The sequence below is a fragment of the Halichoerus grypus genome, chromosome 7, assembly GCF_964656455.1.
Source record: "Halichoerus grypus chromosome 7, mHalGry1.hap1.1, whole genome shotgun sequence".
Taxonomy (NCBI): Eukaryota; Metazoa; Chordata; class Mammalia; order Carnivora; family Phocidae; genus Halichoerus; species Halichoerus grypus.
In genome coordinates, this window is record NC_135718.1 from 127,348,949 (window position 1) to 127,365,050 (window position 16,102).

Consider the following 16,102-nt stretch of genomic DNA (forward strand, 5'->3'; position numbering starts at 1 on the left):
AGGGTCCCTGGGGTATCAGGGGTCCCTGGGGGCTGAGAATGACAAAGCCCAAGGTCCAGGGGCCCTAAAGGAGTATGAGGGATGGGGAGCAGAAGAGTCTGGAGGGTCAGACAGAAGGCCTGGCCAGCTCAGGAGCAGGTCTCAAAGACAGTCAGGGGTGGAGCCTGGAACAGCAAAGAGAAGGGGAGCAGATGAGGCCAGAGGCTCAGGGCAGCCACTGGGAGGAGAGGACAAAGAGAGCCGAGCGGTGACTCTGCACGAAGACCAGAGCTGGGAGCCCCCGAGTCACCTTGGCAGCTGGAGAGGTGGCCTGGAGGGCAGGTCAGACATCTACAGCCAGGGGAGGGATGCCACCCAGAGTCCCAGATCCAGATACAAGCCTGGCACTGGCGGTTTCTCCAAGGAGGCCCAAGGTAGGTATTTCTCAGGGAAATGGCTCCAGTGGGGTAGAGCCAAGGGGAACGGGGATGACTGGGTCGGTCTCAGTTCTGCCTCTAGCCCCAGGAGTTTGTCCCTGCCAGTGCCCCCCCCCCATTTTCAGGGATCTCTTCCCATCTAGGAATCAACCTCTTCCTCCTTGTGGAGGTGGGCTCCAGGCTACATGGGGCTCAGAGGTCTCTGGGTCTCTGTCTTAACACCCTATGTCCAAAGAACTGGAGCTGTTGAAATCTCTCTGTGGGTTACTCAGACTTCCCGTCTTTGTCACTCAAGGGGGGCCCTTCATCCACCTTGTACCCCAGGTCCCCTATACCAGCCTAGCAAAACCAGTTTGGTTTTGCTGGCACGGGCTCAGCCCAGCTGGCAGGACATGGTGGCCTCCCAGAGCTCAGTGTAGGCCACGGTCTGGGAGGCTGGACCTTGGGGGAAATCCCTGGATGCCCAGCCCCCAGACTCCTCTGTGTGTCTCCAGGCCCCCAGGGCCACTTCTCCCAGGGCCTGGCTGACACGGAAGTGCAGCAGGGAGAGGATGCCGCGCTCTCCTGTACCCTCGCCCACGACCTGGGCCCGGGTGCCTGGTTTAAAGATGGAGTCAAGGTACTGCCCCCCGTGCTTTACCGACCCGTTTATGGGGAGGGGGAGGGGTGTGGATGGGGGGGTGAAGCAATGAAGAGTAGAAGGTAGGGGCTTTGCAAGAAAGATTTTTCATTCTTTTTTTAAGATTTTATTTATTTGAGAGAGAGCACAAGCGGGGGGGGAGGGGTGGAGGGAGAAGCAGACTCCCTACTGAGCAGGGAGCCCGATGTCATGTTCGATCCCAGGACCCTGGGATCATGACCTGAGCCAAAGGCAGATGCTTAACCAACTGAGCCACCCAGGCGCCCCAAGATTTTTCATTCTTCATTTTACTAAAGCACCTACCCTGGGAGAAGTCTAAATAACCAGCATGTTGGTATTTTTAAATAAAACTGGGTTTTTAGGTGGGTGTGTATCCTCTTCGCTGCCCCCCCGCCCCGCCCCCGGACATACCCCTTCCTCTCCCAAATGCCTCTTCCTCATCCAAAATGCCTGTCCTGTCCCAGCGCCTGTTGAATTCTGCTGTCCTTCAAGGCGTGGTACAAACGCCCCCTCAGCCCAACCAGACAGGACCTCTCCTCTCTCTGAACAGCCCTTCTGTCCTCCACCACGGCTGTCCTCCCAGGAGAATGGATGTCACAGGGGTTCAGAGCACAGGCCTTGGCGTCAGCTAGCCCGGCTTCAGATCCCAGCTCTGCCCCTTACCTCTGGTTGCACCTATAAAATGGGGCCAATAACAGTACTGACTTCATAAGGTCGTTGCAGCATTAAATGAGGTACTGAGTATGGAGAGCACCAGCACACGCCTGGGGCGTCCTGGGGCGTCACAAGCATTCCATTGACCCCGCTCTTATTACAGTCCCTACATTGCATTAGTAAGGGGCCCTGCTTCCCCCCACCCCTGCCCCCCCCACCACCTGGAGGAGCTGAGCAGGGGTGGGGATGACAGGGCTCCTCCGTGGCCCTTGTTTGCAGCTCAGCACCCAGGATGGAGTCGTCTTTGAGCAAGACGGTCTCGTGCACAGTCTCCTCATTGCCCATGTGCAAGGGACCCAGGCTGGGAGGTACACCTTTGTAGCCGGCAACCAGCGGAGCGAGGCCACCCTGAGTGTCCACGGTGAGGGTCAGCCCGCCCTTCCCTGCTCGGCAGGCTCTCTGCAGCAGGTGCTATGCTCCGCCTCTAAACCCCTGACTGTGTGGCTAGTCTGCCGCCAGTGCCTAATCTCATCCTCAGTCTGAGAACCACATCCTCCCTGTTCTTTGTCAGGAAGTCCTTGGGGAGGTCTAGCCCTAGTCCCTCCTGCTGCAGATGAAGCCCATTCATCCCCTTGGTAGTTCTCGGGGGGGGTGGTCTTTACTCTCAGCCTACACTTCCTACTCCGGGTCCTTCTTTCCCCACTGCCCCGGTGCACAGTGCCCTGGCTGCCTTTGACTCCCTGGCCCTGTTATATCTCTAGATCGCCCCGTCATCGCTCCTGATGTCACAGAGAAACTGAGAGAGCCGCTGGTGGTCAAGGCTGGGAAGCCAGTGACAGTGAAGATCCCCTTCCAGAGCCACCTCCCAGTTCAGGCTGCCTGGAAAAAGGACGGAGCCGAAGTGGTGGGCGGCAGCAGCCCCCAGGGGGCACAGGTGGCCCTGGGGGACGGCTTCACTCGGCTGTGCCTCCCTAGCGCTGGCAGGAAGGATGGTGGCGAGGACAGCGTGACACTGAGGAGCGAGGGCGGCTCTGTGCAGGCTGAGCTCACCCTGCAAGTTATAGGTGCCAGTCCCAGCCTTCTCCCCAGCCAAGGCCCAAAGGTCCCGGGGTTCTGGGATCTCCCTGCCGGCAGGAGCAGGCCCAGAGTGTGCCGCCCTGCTCCGATCCTCATTTGCATGCTGTTTAAGATCCAAACCTACTCCACCTTGTTCTTGCTCCCCTCCTCAGACTGGTTAGGAAGCAGCAGTTTAGATAAAGACAGGGCTGGGCTCCCGCTGGTGGTGCTTCTCTGGGAGCTAAGGCACTGGGCCCCGGGGGAGGGGGGGCATTTCTGGGACGGGAGGGGGGGCATTTCTGGGACGGGACGGTGGCCCCCAGCCTTGAGCAGTGCCAGCAAGTTAGGACTGCCTGTACCAGCCACAGTGGTGCATTCCGGGTCACCTCTGTGGGGTATATGTGTGTGTTGGGGGGTGGAGACCAGGGACACTTCCAGGTAATGTCCAAGGCTCTCTGGATATTCTACCCCATGGCAGGCTTATCCGCTGATGAGGGGGGAGGCCTAGCACCACTCCCCTCCAGCTCCTTTGACCCCCTCTTCTCTTCCTGCTCCTCTCGGTGGGACCCCAGACAAGCCCCAGCCCCCACAAGGTCCCCTGGAGGTACAGGATCGCCAGGGGGCTGGGGTCTGCCTCCACTGGCGGCCACCAAAGGACAGCGGGGGCCGGGCCGTGGAGCACTACGTGGTGGAGCGGCGGCAAGCTGGCCGGAGCACTTGGCTGAAGGTGGGCGAGCCCCCCGCAGACAGCACGGCCTTCACCGATGCCCACGTGGAGCAGGGCAGGAAATACACCTTCCGAGTGCGGGCTGTGACCTCTGAGGGGGCTGGGGAGGCCCTGGAGTCCACAGAGGTGCTGGTGGCTCCTGAGGGTAAGAGGATGGACTGGGCCCTAGCATTCTGGGCTCTCCACCGTGCCCAGGGGGTGGGCGGGGCTGCCCCAGGCACTGGAGGGACCTGGCGGGGGGTGGGGGTGTCTTGGGGCCCTTGTAGAGCACTGTGGAGACTCCTTACGTCAGCTTCATTTGGGATTTGGCAGGCGATCAGGAAACAAGGTTTGTGGGGTCTTCTCTCAGCGGTGGCTCTCTGGGAGTAGGGGTAGACAAGCAGAGCCCACTTTCTCAGGAAGCTGGGTGGGGCAGGCACCATCCTCCATCAGATGCCCTCCCTCTGGAGCATCTATCAGGGGACTTAAGGCTGAGGGGCCTCAGGGCTGCCTCTAGGCTCCTAGGCCAGAGCCAGAACAGTGTCCTAGGGCAGGCTGGCTCAGCCCCCCTGACATTCCCTAGGAAAGAATAGAGTGTGACCCGCTCCCAGACGCCCCACTCCCCGTCCCCTAGGACCTTGCTGTGAGCTGGCATCTTTCCTCGGCCTCTGGCTGACCTGCATCTTCTCTGCCCCCCAGCTCTCCCTGGGCCCCCTTCAAGCCCAGCCATCCAGTCGGCCTCCAGCCAGGGCATCACGCTGATGTGGATGGCACCTCGGGGCCCTCACAGTGCCCACATCCTGGGCTACCTGATCGAGAAGCGCAAGAAGGGGAGCAACACCTGGACAGCAGTGAATGCCCAGCCTGTGCCTGGTGAGTGTGCCTGAATGGATGCTCCACATTATCCTGGCCTCCAAAGCTTCCCTAGAGGACCTCCTGGCTCCAGGGTCCTGTGGCACCATCTTGCCAGATCCCTTTAGTACAGTGGGTCTCACGTGGGGCAGTTTCACCCCCTGGGGACATTTGGCAATTGTCTAGCAATTTTGGGTTGTCATAACTGAAGTGCAGGAAGGTGGGGAGTAGCATCTAGTGTGAAAAAGCTGCTAAACATCCTGCAATTCACAGGGCCACGCCCCTGTCCCATCCCCATGTCCCCAAACAAAGAATGATCTGGCCATAAATGCCAGTAGGGCCAAGGTTAGGAAACCCTGGCTTAACAGAAGTCTCGGGATGGAAGCCAGAGATGGAGCAGTTAGCCCTGACCCCTCTCCTTCTGGCCTTGACTTCAGGCAGTGCATTCTTTTCTCTGGATCTTACCTTTCTCATCCATGAGATGAGGAGACGTGTCCCCTGTCCTACTAACTTCCCTACAATTTCCAGGAAACTGCTTTCCAAAATCAGAAAGAACTCAGAAACTCCAATCCAACATTTGCAGAAGAAAGAACAGGTTCCAAGCCCTGAGCGGGTTGTCAGGAGACCGGGTTCCTAGCCAGGGCTGTGCCACTCAGGACCTCAGGATCCTCATCTCTGGAAAGAGGGTGGTGAACTAAGGGCATTCTTCCAACTTCACTATCTAGTCATTCTGTTTTATTTATAAATCTATATAAATTTATAGCCACTTTTAGAAGTCTTTAAGGCAGAGAGAACCAGAGAGATTAAGGCACTTGTCCAAGACCACCCAGCAAGTTAGTGGCAGAACCAGACAGGTCCAACCAGACCCTGAGCAGTGCTGTTTTTACCTTGGAGACACCCGAGTCACCCCGAGCTGGCTGGCTGGAGAGGAGGAATGTTTTAGGTCCCTAGGCTTGGTCTTTTCCAGAGCTTGGAGGCACCAGGGCATCTGTGTGCCCATTGCCTGGTCCTGTCACAGGGGGACAAACGTGGGGTGGGCTTTTCACAGAGAGGAGGTGGACCGTGGCGGATGTGCGGCAGGGCTGTCAGTATGAATTTCGGGTCACGGCTATGTCTCCCTCTGGTCCCGGAGAGCCTGGGCCCCCATCGGATGCCGTCTTTGCTCGGGACCCCATGAGTAAGTAGAGCACCAACCCAGGTTGGGGGTGGTGGTGGTGATGAGTAGGGGATAGCTCTGGGGCCCGTGGGACAGGACAGGGGCTGTAGGAAGGTCAGGGCCAGCCCTGAAGGACATGGTCAGGAAGGCTGGGAGACACAGGTCGAAGGGCCTCTGGGGTAAGGCATATTTTAGGGGCCCGGGGAATTGAGATCAAACAGGCCTAGAGGTCAGGCAGTGGGGTCACTTTACTCACTCTTCAGCCTCTGGGTAGGTCAGTCCTCGAGCTGGCCCACCTGCTCCCACCTTACAACCATCCACCCACCCCAGTGAGAGCTTGTCATTGCCGTGGGGCAGGTGGGAGGTCGCCGTGGAACCTCACCATTGACTATCCAGCAGATCTTTGCTGAGCATCTTCATCACAATGGCTAACATTGTGCCAGGAACTAGGTAAATAAATCCTGGCCTCTGCTTCTGGTGTAGAACAGCATTTTCCTCTCTGTGATTTCAGACATCCAGGCACAGAGAGATGTCAGTGGACATGTTGAGAACAACACAAACAGCCAAAAAGATCTGTGATCAAAGATGTTTCTAACACCTAGCCTATGAGATTTCCAAGTCCTACAGGAAAGAGACCTGTCCTACTTTGAGCCAAATTTCCCAAATTTGGGTAGAGGATGCCTTTTCCACAAAACAGCCATCAAAAACCTCATTCCAAGGCATACGGCTTAGGAAATGCTGCTCTGTATGCCCCTCCTGAGCCTCTTATCTCACGAGCCCTTATGAGCCTGCTGGTGACAAGCCACCAAGGGGGCAGCACGTTTCTGGCACTTGCCGACTGGCCATGTGGTCACCTTGAGAGCACCTTTGTATCCCTACAGGGCCTGGTGCAGTGTACGGGTCTGGGCTGTTGGACTGAATCTAGCAAAAACAGAACATCGTACAAGTTTAATGGATCGAGTGGCACCTAAGGGTTAGTCCTAGAAAGGGCAGAGTGTGCAACGGGGAGGGGAAAGGTGACACATGCATTTTATTCCTTGCAAGTGGACCAACCCCATCCTAGTTTATCAACCTCTCTCTCTCTCTCATCACTGGTAGAGAGTGGAGACAGCAAGTAGCATAAAGGGTGTCCTACGATAGCCACCCCAGTCATGACCGTTCCTAGGCCCTCGCTACTGAGCATGATCCTCGGACTGGCAGCATTACCTGGGGGCTTGGTAGGAATGCAGAATCTCAGGCCTCACCCAGGCCCTTCTGTATTAGGATCTGAAGTCTTAACCAAATCCCCCGGTGGTTTATAAACAAATTAAAGTTTGAGAAACACTATCCTAGCCCCGATTTAGAAACACCTGGGCAGCTCTTAAGACTCGTGCTGCCTGGGCTGCACCCCAGACTAATGAAATCCACATCTCTGGAGATGGGATCTAGGAACCAGTGTCTTTAAGGCTCCCCACAAGATCCCACTGTGCAACCAGCTTTGGGAGACTGCTCTGCAATGTACAAAGCCCTTCACACACATCACACCTTTGCTCCAAAACCCTTGTGGGTGGGTAGGGCCCGTGTTATTTTCCTTCCCACTTAACAGGAGAAGAGTAAGTATGGACTGAGTGCCCAAAAGGCAGTCTTGACTAACTTAGAGCTCAGAACCAAAAGATATAGAATTCTAGTCTTCGGGCATTTGAAGCCCAGGAAGTCACCAACTAAGACGCCAGATTTCAGGAATTACAGCAGGGTAGTTTGGGAAAGTGGGTTGACAGGTGGGTGAAGAAATTCCCAGCCTCCCACAGGAAGACTAATGCATATCCACATGGAGTGGCCTCCCTCAGGGGAGGGTGACGCCATTCCTGACCTTCCCACGGTGCCTGGCCAGGACCCCCTGGGCCCGTGCGGGACCTCCAAGTCATAGACACGTCACACACCAGCATCACCTTGAGCTGGGCGCAGCCGGATGCACAGGATGGGGACACAGCCCAGGGATATGTGGTGGAGCTGCGCGGCTCAGACAGTCTGCAGTGGAGTCCCTGCCACGAGGGCACCGTGCCAGTCACCAGCTTCACAGCCACAGGGCTTCGGCCCCAAGAGAGCTACTTCGTGAGGGTGACAGCAGTTAACGATGGGGGCCTTGGCCAGCCCACCGCCCTGGACACGTTAGTGCAAGTCATGCCGGTTGCCGGTGAGTCCCATCACCTTCCCCTTCCCGCAGGCCCTTCCTGAGAGGGACCTCTGAGCAGCAACCATGCACTTGCTGAGCCAGGATCCCCTTCCCCAGTTTAATAAAGTGCCCCTTATCAAGCACCCGTTATGAGCCAGGCACTGGACTAGGCAGGCCCATTTGGAAATGTTTTCTCATTACAACTCATAGAAATCCTACAAGGTTAAGGTTTTTACCCCCAATTTACAGATAAAGAACCTGAGGTCAAAAGTGCTTTGCCCTGGGTCACACCACTGGTATGTGGCAGAGCCAGGAATTAAACCAGGTGACTCTAACTCCAGAGTCCAGGCTCTCTCCAGGATTCTTTGCTGCTTCCCGAGCATGACCTAAGAAGGTGTAAGTGCTGCTCGGCACACACGGTTCATGTGCAGAGTAGAACACACCCAGCTCCCTGTTATCCAAACGTGGATTGTCTTTTCCCTTGGTTATAATTGCTGGAAGCTTCTGACCTGGGCCATCCCAACAAGTCCTGGTTGTCACAGTAACAGTTAGGGAGACAAGTACAATGAACAGCACACTGCACCTGGAGTCCAGAATCCTGGAAACTTGTCCTGGCTCTGCCCCCAGCTGGATGTGGTCTCAAGCCTGTCACTTCCTGCCTCAGATCAGTGTTTACCTTGTCTGCAAAACAAGAGTTGGATGACTTTTTCCCTGTCCTCTGTTCTGGCCTAACCCTAACCCGCTCCCTGATGGCTTTCCTTTCTCAGCTCCTATTCCTTCCGGGCTAGCATCTCCCCACCAGCTCCTGCAGCTCCCTGCCCCTCCCCCAGGATTCTCCTCCCAGCTCCCTCTACATTTCCTTCAGAGCCCCTCCCTGACCCCCACCATGGATTTCTGCATCTATTAGTCTGGCCCAGGTATCCCCCTCCAGCTCTGCCTTGTTGGAGACCTGGGGCTGAGTCCCAAGAGTGGAGGGAGGTGACAAGCCATCTTGTGTGTTCCAGTCCGTCCCAAGTTCCTTATGGACTCCAGCACAAGGGACTCGCTGATGGTCAGAGCTGGGGACACCATTCGTGTGCCTGTCTCCTTTGAAGTGAGTATATCTAATAGGGAATGGGGAGGGGAGCCCAGAGTGGCCAAGGGAGCCAGACTCCAGCCTGTGCTTCTCTTTCACCCCCCTCCTTTTTGGTCCCCAGCCAGTGGCCCGGGCTTGTGCTGGAAATCAGGCCAGAAGTGAGGAAGGAAGAGGGTCCTCCCTGAAGGCACGATCCTCACCTGGCCCCTGGGCCATTCTGCACTTGTCTCTAGGTCCCTCTAGTGGTAGCTCCTGTTACTGCACCTCTAAACTACCAGGCCCACTTTTCTCCACCTCCCTCCTTACTTCGTCTGGGAATGCAGTGCGGCTGCAGCATGGATAGTCCCTTTTGACTTTAGAATGACCCGAGTCTGAGTCTGAGTATTGTACAAGCACATGAACTGCGTTTGACTCAGATGATCCCCCACCACCACCACCTGTCGGGTGTAGATAGGATAGCCGTACAGTGTGGGGGCTGGGAGCACAGTTTGCGTGGGGTCAGATTCTAGCATCATTACTCACTAGCTGTTTGACCTCCGACAAATATTTTAACCTCTCTGTGTTCCAGCTTCCTCATCTGTCAAATGGGGATGATGTAACTTACCTCCAAGGATTCTTCTGAGGATTCAAGGAATTAATACATTGAAAGCACATAAGTAGTGCTATATGGCAAGCACCCAGTTTGTGGTATCTATTACTAATTGTTGTTGTTGTTATTATGGTTAAAATCATCATCATCATCATCCTCATCATCATCTGTTTGGGAACTCATAGGTGGCCGAGCCTGATTCAAACCCAGATATAACTCTAAATTACATGTTCTTAATTATTAGACCATAATAAGGACAATGATGGTGACAAAAATTTTTAACACACACTGAGTGTTCCTCGGCCCTGTTCTCTATGCTTTCCATGTATTATTAACTCCTTCAGTCCTCAGAACAATCCTGTGAGGCAAGTTACGGTCAGCATCCCCGTTTGACTCTGATGCCCAGTGTGACCAGTACCAGAGGATCTCACGGGGAGCTGGGGGTTTGCCTTACTCCCCCTTTCCTGCTTCCTCGTTATCCCACGTTATCCCCTCCCATACCTCCCTGGATCACCCCTTCTCAACCAGCCTCTCCCTAAGTAGGCACCTCCCCACTCTGTGCTTTTGCTCAGACATTTCTTCTCTGGGAATGCTCTTCTTCCCACTTACACCTTAGGACCAGCTTCAATGCCATCACTCCCACAAAACGTCGCCTCCTTATCTTTCTTTCCTCTCGTTTCCCAGGCTGTCCCCATGCCTGAGGTGACCTGGCTGAAGGACGGCTTGCCCTTGCTTAAAAGTAATGTGACCTCCACCAAGGATGGCCTCACCCAGCTTCTGATTCCTGTGGCCAGCTTCTCAGACAGTGGCCTCTATACTGTGGTGCTGAGGAACCTGCAGGGCAGGGAGGCTGCCTACCGCTTCTCCCTCAGGGTGGCAGGTGAGGCCGGCCTGGGCAGGGGCTCCCGACACCAGCTTGCCACAAGCCAAGGCATGGAGCTCTCCAGCTGGCCTGGTCATGGGTCTCAGCTACTCTCCCAAGCCTGGGTATACAAGGTGACCACCCCACCAGCCCTTCCTAAGAGCTGGAGGAAAGAAAGGAGGAAAGGCAGAGGGAGAGTCTGGGGTGGGGCGGGGCGTGGGGGTCCACTGTCCTTCTGCCCCAGGAACTTAGGGACAGTTAAGTCACAGCCCTTCCCTGGTCTGTGACAGTCAGTGAGCAAAGACAGTCACCACCATTACCTCACTTGAAAGAGCCTTGGAAGGATTGTCTGTGGTCCTCGTACAAGATAAATGTTGCCCTCCCCACTGGGACTCCCACACAGCCCCTGCCCACCCTGGAGGAGCTTCTGGAATACAGAAATGACCAACAGCTAACAATGGGGGTTCTGCAACTTGATCTTGTGAAAACCCCTGCACTGTCCACATCCTGTGTCATTTTACTTACAAGCCAGAGTGAATTCAAATGATTCTTGTTGGAGAGGCTTGCTACCCTCTAGAGATAACTGTAGACCCCCAGCTGAGCTCTCTCTGGGGGGCTCCAGCTGCCTGCATGGGCAGACTGCACTCCCCAGGACCCCAGAAGACTTGGGGACCTGGGGGAGGGCATGCAGAAGCCTGTGGGCATTCTGGGGTGCCCTGCCAGGTTCCCCCCCAAACTCAGCTGCCTTTCCTCTTGTGCAGCATGCCCAAAGGCGCCCGGGCCCATCCATCTGCAGGAGAACGTGCCCGGGACAGTGACGGCCGAGTGGGAACCTTCTCCAGATGAGGCTGGGGATGTCCCCCTGTACTATGAGGTGCTGACGCGCTCCTCAGCACACGGGCCCTGGCGCCAGGCGGCTGACCGCGTGCACACCAACCACTTCACCCTCCTGGGAGTGCTCCCTGGCCACGAGTACCACTTCCGAGTGGTGGCCAAGAATGAGCTGGGGGCCAGCCTGCCCTCAGACACCAGCCAGCCCTGGTGCATCCCCCGGCAGCGAGGTGAGCTCTTGGGGATGCGGGCTGCATCCGGGACAGCCCCAGCAGAGGTGGCTGAGTGCGGCTCAATGTGTTGCTGGCCCCACCACCAGCTGGAGGCCAGGAGCCGTTACCCTGCCCACCTCCCCACCTCCCCCACCTCCCCAGCTGGCTCAACCCACTTGCACTGCTGTCCTCTGTGTCCCTGACTCAGGGTGGGTCCGGAGAGAGCCGAGGGCTGTGGGTGTCTGCATGTCCAGGATGCCTTTGGGTGGGGTCTCAAATAAGCAGCAGGCCTACGGCAAAGAGAGGTTAATGTTTCTCTGAAAACCAAGCATATTTTACAGTCAAATAGATGGTGGGCCTTCAAAGTAATCACTCGAAAAAGCAGATTATAAAATAGAATGCGTGATTCCATATTTCTAAAACACAAAAATGTCTGGAAGTTTCCACACCAAAATGTTAGCTCTGGTCATTGATAGGCAGTGAGATTATGCTTGGTTTTTATTCCTTCCCCTTTTGACTTTCTTACACTTTCTAGTTTGTCCACAGTGAATGGGTGTTAGCTTATAATAAAAGAATAAATAAAAAATAAAATCCAAAATGTATTTTAAGAAAAGGATAAAAAAGTGAGTCAAGCCGTGAGGGCCAAATTGACTGGTAAGATGTGGCGGAAGGACCCAGAACGTGCCTACGTTCCACCAGGAACTTGCCACCCCGACTCCTGCCTCGGCCCTCCCTTCCTCGCTCACTGACCCTCCTCTCTCTCGCCCCGGTGTCTGCCACAGACAGGTTCCCGGTGAGGCGTCCAAGCTACCGGGAGCCCAACCTGAGCCAGAAGCCCCGGTTCCTGGTGGGCCTGCGGACCCACCTGCTGCCGCAGGGCTGTGAGTGCTGCATGAGCTGCGCCGTGCATGGCTGGCCGCGGCCCCACGTCACCTGGTTCAAGGACGGCCGGAGCCTGGCGGGAAACCCCGCGGTGTACAGCACCGACGTGCTGGGCGTGTGCTCCCTCATCATCCCCAGCGTCTCCCCCAAGGACAGCGGCCGGTACAAGGCCGTGGCGGAGAACGCGCTGGGCCAGGCCGTCAGCACCGCCACCCTCATTGTCCCAGGTAAAGGTGCTGCCCTGGCAGAGGGGGGACGGGAAGGAGAACCAGAGGGGCAGCCACCTGCCTGCCTTCAGGGAGCCCTCCCTGTGCCCTCAGGAGTGCTTGGGCTGGGGGTCAGGATACCAGGGTCCTCTAAGCGCCGTGGCTCCACAGGAACTCTGTGACTTCAGCTGGGCCGTCACTCGCCCTCCTGGGGCCTTGATTTACCCATCTGCAAAATGCAGTATTGAACTAGATCACTGAGGACTAACTCTTGGCTTAAGGGACGATGCACCCCCGACTAAGCTTCCCAGGATGGCCTGCAACACATCTCGAGAGAGATAAAGGGGCCTCTTCTGTCTTCTGTGTTATACCTTCATAAATATGCCCAGACACAGACACTTAGTGCCCCCAAAGCCTTGCTGATTTCCCTACTGGTAGTCTCCTCTTCGGTAAAGCAAATAACCTATGTTAGTAAGAAAACATCTTTCCTTAAGAGTACTTAAAACATCTTATATTTTGAATAGAAAACAAAGTAACCCCTAAACATTTTTAAATTATTCAGAATTGACCTTTGTGTAAAAATGGCCCTTTCAGCACTGAACCAGAGCATCTTTTTTCTCTGTGGCATCTACGCCCAGGCCCTCGGGAAGCCGCTCACCAAGTGCCCCAGCGCATGCACACACCTCATCCTGAAAAGGCTGTTTTCAAAAAAGTGTTTGGGCGGGGGGTTGCCAGGGGAGGAATTTGCCCAAGCTCAGAGAGCACGCGGTGTCTCTGCATTTGAACCCATGGCCCCTGCTGGGACAGCCCCTGGGCCTGACAGCAACGCGGAACAGGGGTGGCCCCTCGGCAGCTGCTCCTTCAGGACCCGCCGGAATATCCCGGTGCTCCGTGTCTTGCAGAATCTAGCTCCTAGCCCTGCCTCACCCCGGGATGGCCCTGTCTGGCTCCACAGCCACGGGATGATGACAGATCCCCGAAACTTCGCTCTTGACACCAACACTGACCCAGAGAGCCGGTCCTGAAGGATGAAGGACACTGGTCATGCCCAGAGCCCCAGGGAGGCAGGAGTGAGGAGCAGGAGGGCATGGAGTCCTTTGGGGAAGAAAAAGAAGAAGAGGGGAGGACATTCAGCCTCTCCACCCCAAGCCAAGTCCCTGAACATGACCATGAACCTCCTCCACTCTCTCCACGGGGCTTCTTTCTTCTCCACTTCTTCTGGGAGATCGGGAGATCCGGAGAGAACCTGTCTGCAAGAGGGAGGCCAACTCCTTGTTTTCCAGAAGCGGGTTCCTGGAGGGAGAGCAGGAAGAGCTGGGCCTGCTGTGAGCAGAGGAGGGAGGAATGAGGAGGTCAGAGGACCTGAGTGAGGGCCAGGGCATCCAGGGCATGTGTGGAGGGGGGCTTTCTGTACTTTTCATTATTAAAACATTAGGCTGACACAAGCCTGTCATTTGCAAGTTAACTTGGGGTTGGTGTGTTGGAGGAAAGATTCCCACCGCAGAGCCTTCATACCAGGCTCCCTCGGGGAGGACAGGTGGGTTCTGTGCCATGGCTTCTGAGGGCGGGAAATCGGAGAAGGGTTGGAGAGTCTCCTCCCTCACTCTTCACCCATGTGTCCCGCACACCTCTGGCAAAAAGCCTGTGAGCAACAGAGCGAGAGGCTTTCCTGGGTGTTAGAGTGTGGGGAACACAGAGCCGGGGCCTTTGCCTGTCCCTCCCCGGGGCCAGAAAGAGTCTGGGCTGGGGAAGATCCTACTCCAGGATGTGATCTGGGGGCCCCTGTCAGAAGGCGCTGAGAGAGACCATCACATGGGGATTTGGCTCTCATTCAGGGCTCTGTGGGCCCCTCCTCCCCTCCTCCACGGCCCCCACTGCCCTGTGTCACACACAGGATGGGATGCTTCCCTTTCCAGAGAAGGACCTCTACGTGACCTCCCGCAGAAGCTCTTGTCTTCCTCCGTCCTCAAGGCCCCTGAACCTCCCAGGCTCCCAGGAAACACTCCAGAGTTCCTGGGGGGTGAGAAGGAAGGAGGGAGCCCCAGGAAGGCTGAGCCCCACTCTGTCCCAGTGTGTCTGCTCCAAAGCCTAGCCAGTGGCCTGACACCGTGTGCTCTTCACTCCCTCTGCTGGGATGCAGGCTTTTGCCTTCCTGTCTCCTCTCATGCCCGACCGCAGGTCAGACGCAGGAAGGGGGGAACCCAAGCCACCAGGAGGGATGGAGGGTGGATGTCAAAAACACCTTTCTGAGGCATGGGAAACACGTAACCAAGGGAATGCTTTCTGGATGCCAGAGATAACTGTCCACCCAAAATAGACCAAGAGTGCCCCCAGAGGCAGGGGGATGGACTAGATGACTTTGTACACTCCTGCCCGCCGTCCCCAGGGAAACCTACAAGAGCTGTTTCCCTTGGGTTTTCTCTTTCCATCTTTGCCTTGCTGCGGCAGCAGGCCATACTGGGGCCAGGAGCAAAGAAAGAAGTTCTTAGAAACGGCGAGGCGGTGGCTGACTACCTCGGCCCACGTGAACTATTCTAAGTACTTTTTGTGCTACGGGGTCCTGCAGTGCGGGGAGGGCAGGGCTTCAGCTCAGACTGCAGTGTCAGCAATCGGGGGAAGTGGGGGTTTGCACAGAGGGGATGACCCAGTGCCTGTGGCCTGCCTGGCCCTGAACAGGGACTCCCAGAGCAAGGATGAGCGGAGAGCCCTCTCTACGTTTCTGAGGGTGGAGTGGGGGCCTGACCTTCCAAGGAGATGCAAGGACAAAAGACCCTAACTCGTGATGGCTTCTCAAGATACATTCATTCATCTGACGGGCCCTGAGCAGGTGCTATGCAGGAAGATACAAAGACAAGCAGGACATGGGACCTGCCCTCAAGGTGCCCGCCTTCTGGAAGGGAGATAAGACTAACAAAAGCCCCAAGGAAGTCCTGAGGACCTCAGAGGAGGGGAGACCTGCAGTCTGAGTGCGTCAAGGAGGGCTTCTTAAAGGAGGCAGTAACATCCTTGAGGGATAAGCAGGAAGTGGGCCTGCAGAGGGGAGGAGAACATTATGAGCGCAGGCTTGGTTTGAACAGCTCGGCCCAGGACAGTGGAAAGCAGTGCCTGTTTGGTGGTGGATGGTAGTGCTCACATCCGGGGCAAGTGAAGCCGTGTGTCCCTGGGAGGGGGCTTGCATACTTCTATGACCAGAGCAGAATGTGAAGAAGAAGGGAGCAGTCGTGCGCATTTTCATTCACTTCCACACAAAGCCCAAAGCCCTTGCCAGTCAAGTACATCAAATCTGAGTATGAATTTAAGGGTTTGAGGACTAGTTCTGCTTCCTAACTAGCTAATGTGACCTCAGCAAGTCCCTTATCCTGTTTAATGACTGAGTCCTCATTTGTAAATTAAGAATACTAGTTCCTAACCCAAGGTCACAAGGATTTTCTCCTGTTTTCTTCTCGAAGTATTATGGTTTTAATTCTTACTTTTAGATCTATCCCTTTTGAGTGAAGTTTTGCATGTGATGTGGGTAATAGTCGAGGCTTTCTTTTTTTCATTCTTGATTATCCAACTGGCCTAGGACCATATTTAGAAAGAGATTTTCCTTTCCCCACTGAATTACCTTGGAGCCTTCATTGAAAATCAATCCACTGTATATGTGTGGGTCTGTTTTTGGATTCTGTCTTCCCTACTTCTGTTCTACTTTCTGGAAGAGTTTGTATAGAATTGATATAGTATCTTCTTCAGATGTTTGACAGAATTTACCAATAAAGCCACTGGGCCTGGAGTTTTCTATGGGAAGGATGTAACTACAAATTTAATTCTTTA

The 16,102-nt window shown here is 55.4% G+C and overlaps 1 protein-coding gene across 1 annotated transcript in view; it reads left to right on the forward strand.

Moving 5' to 3' along the window:
- Positions 1–13,494, forward strand: part of IGFN1 (immunoglobulin like and fibronectin type III domain containing 1) — a 29,757-nt gene extending 16,263 nt beyond the window's left edge. The window contains exons 12-24 of the mRNA XM_078076879.1: positions 300–413; positions 911–1,035; positions 1,990–2,131; positions 2,472–2,774; positions 3,339–3,638; positions 4,172–4,345; positions 5,373–5,501; positions 7,351–7,653; positions 8,637–8,725; positions 9,981–10,176; positions 10,920–11,219; positions 11,984–12,310; positions 13,192–13,494. Of these exons, the coding sequence (XP_077933005.1) occupies positions 300–413; positions 911–1,035; positions 1,990–2,131; positions 2,472–2,774; positions 3,339–3,638; positions 4,172–4,345; positions 5,373–5,501; positions 7,351–7,653; positions 8,637–8,725; positions 9,981–10,176; positions 10,920–11,219; positions 11,984–12,310; positions 13,192–13,205 (2,516 nt within the window). The 3' untranslated portion in view covers positions 13,206–13,494. The remainder of the gene's footprint in view (positions 1–299; positions 414–910; positions 1,036–1,989; positions 2,132–2,471; positions 2,775–3,338; positions 3,639–4,171; positions 4,346–5,372; positions 5,502–7,350; positions 7,654–8,636; positions 8,726–9,980; positions 10,177–10,919; positions 11,220–11,983; positions 12,311–13,191) is intronic.
- The last annotated feature ends 2,608 nt before the right edge of the window (positions 13,495–16,102 follow it).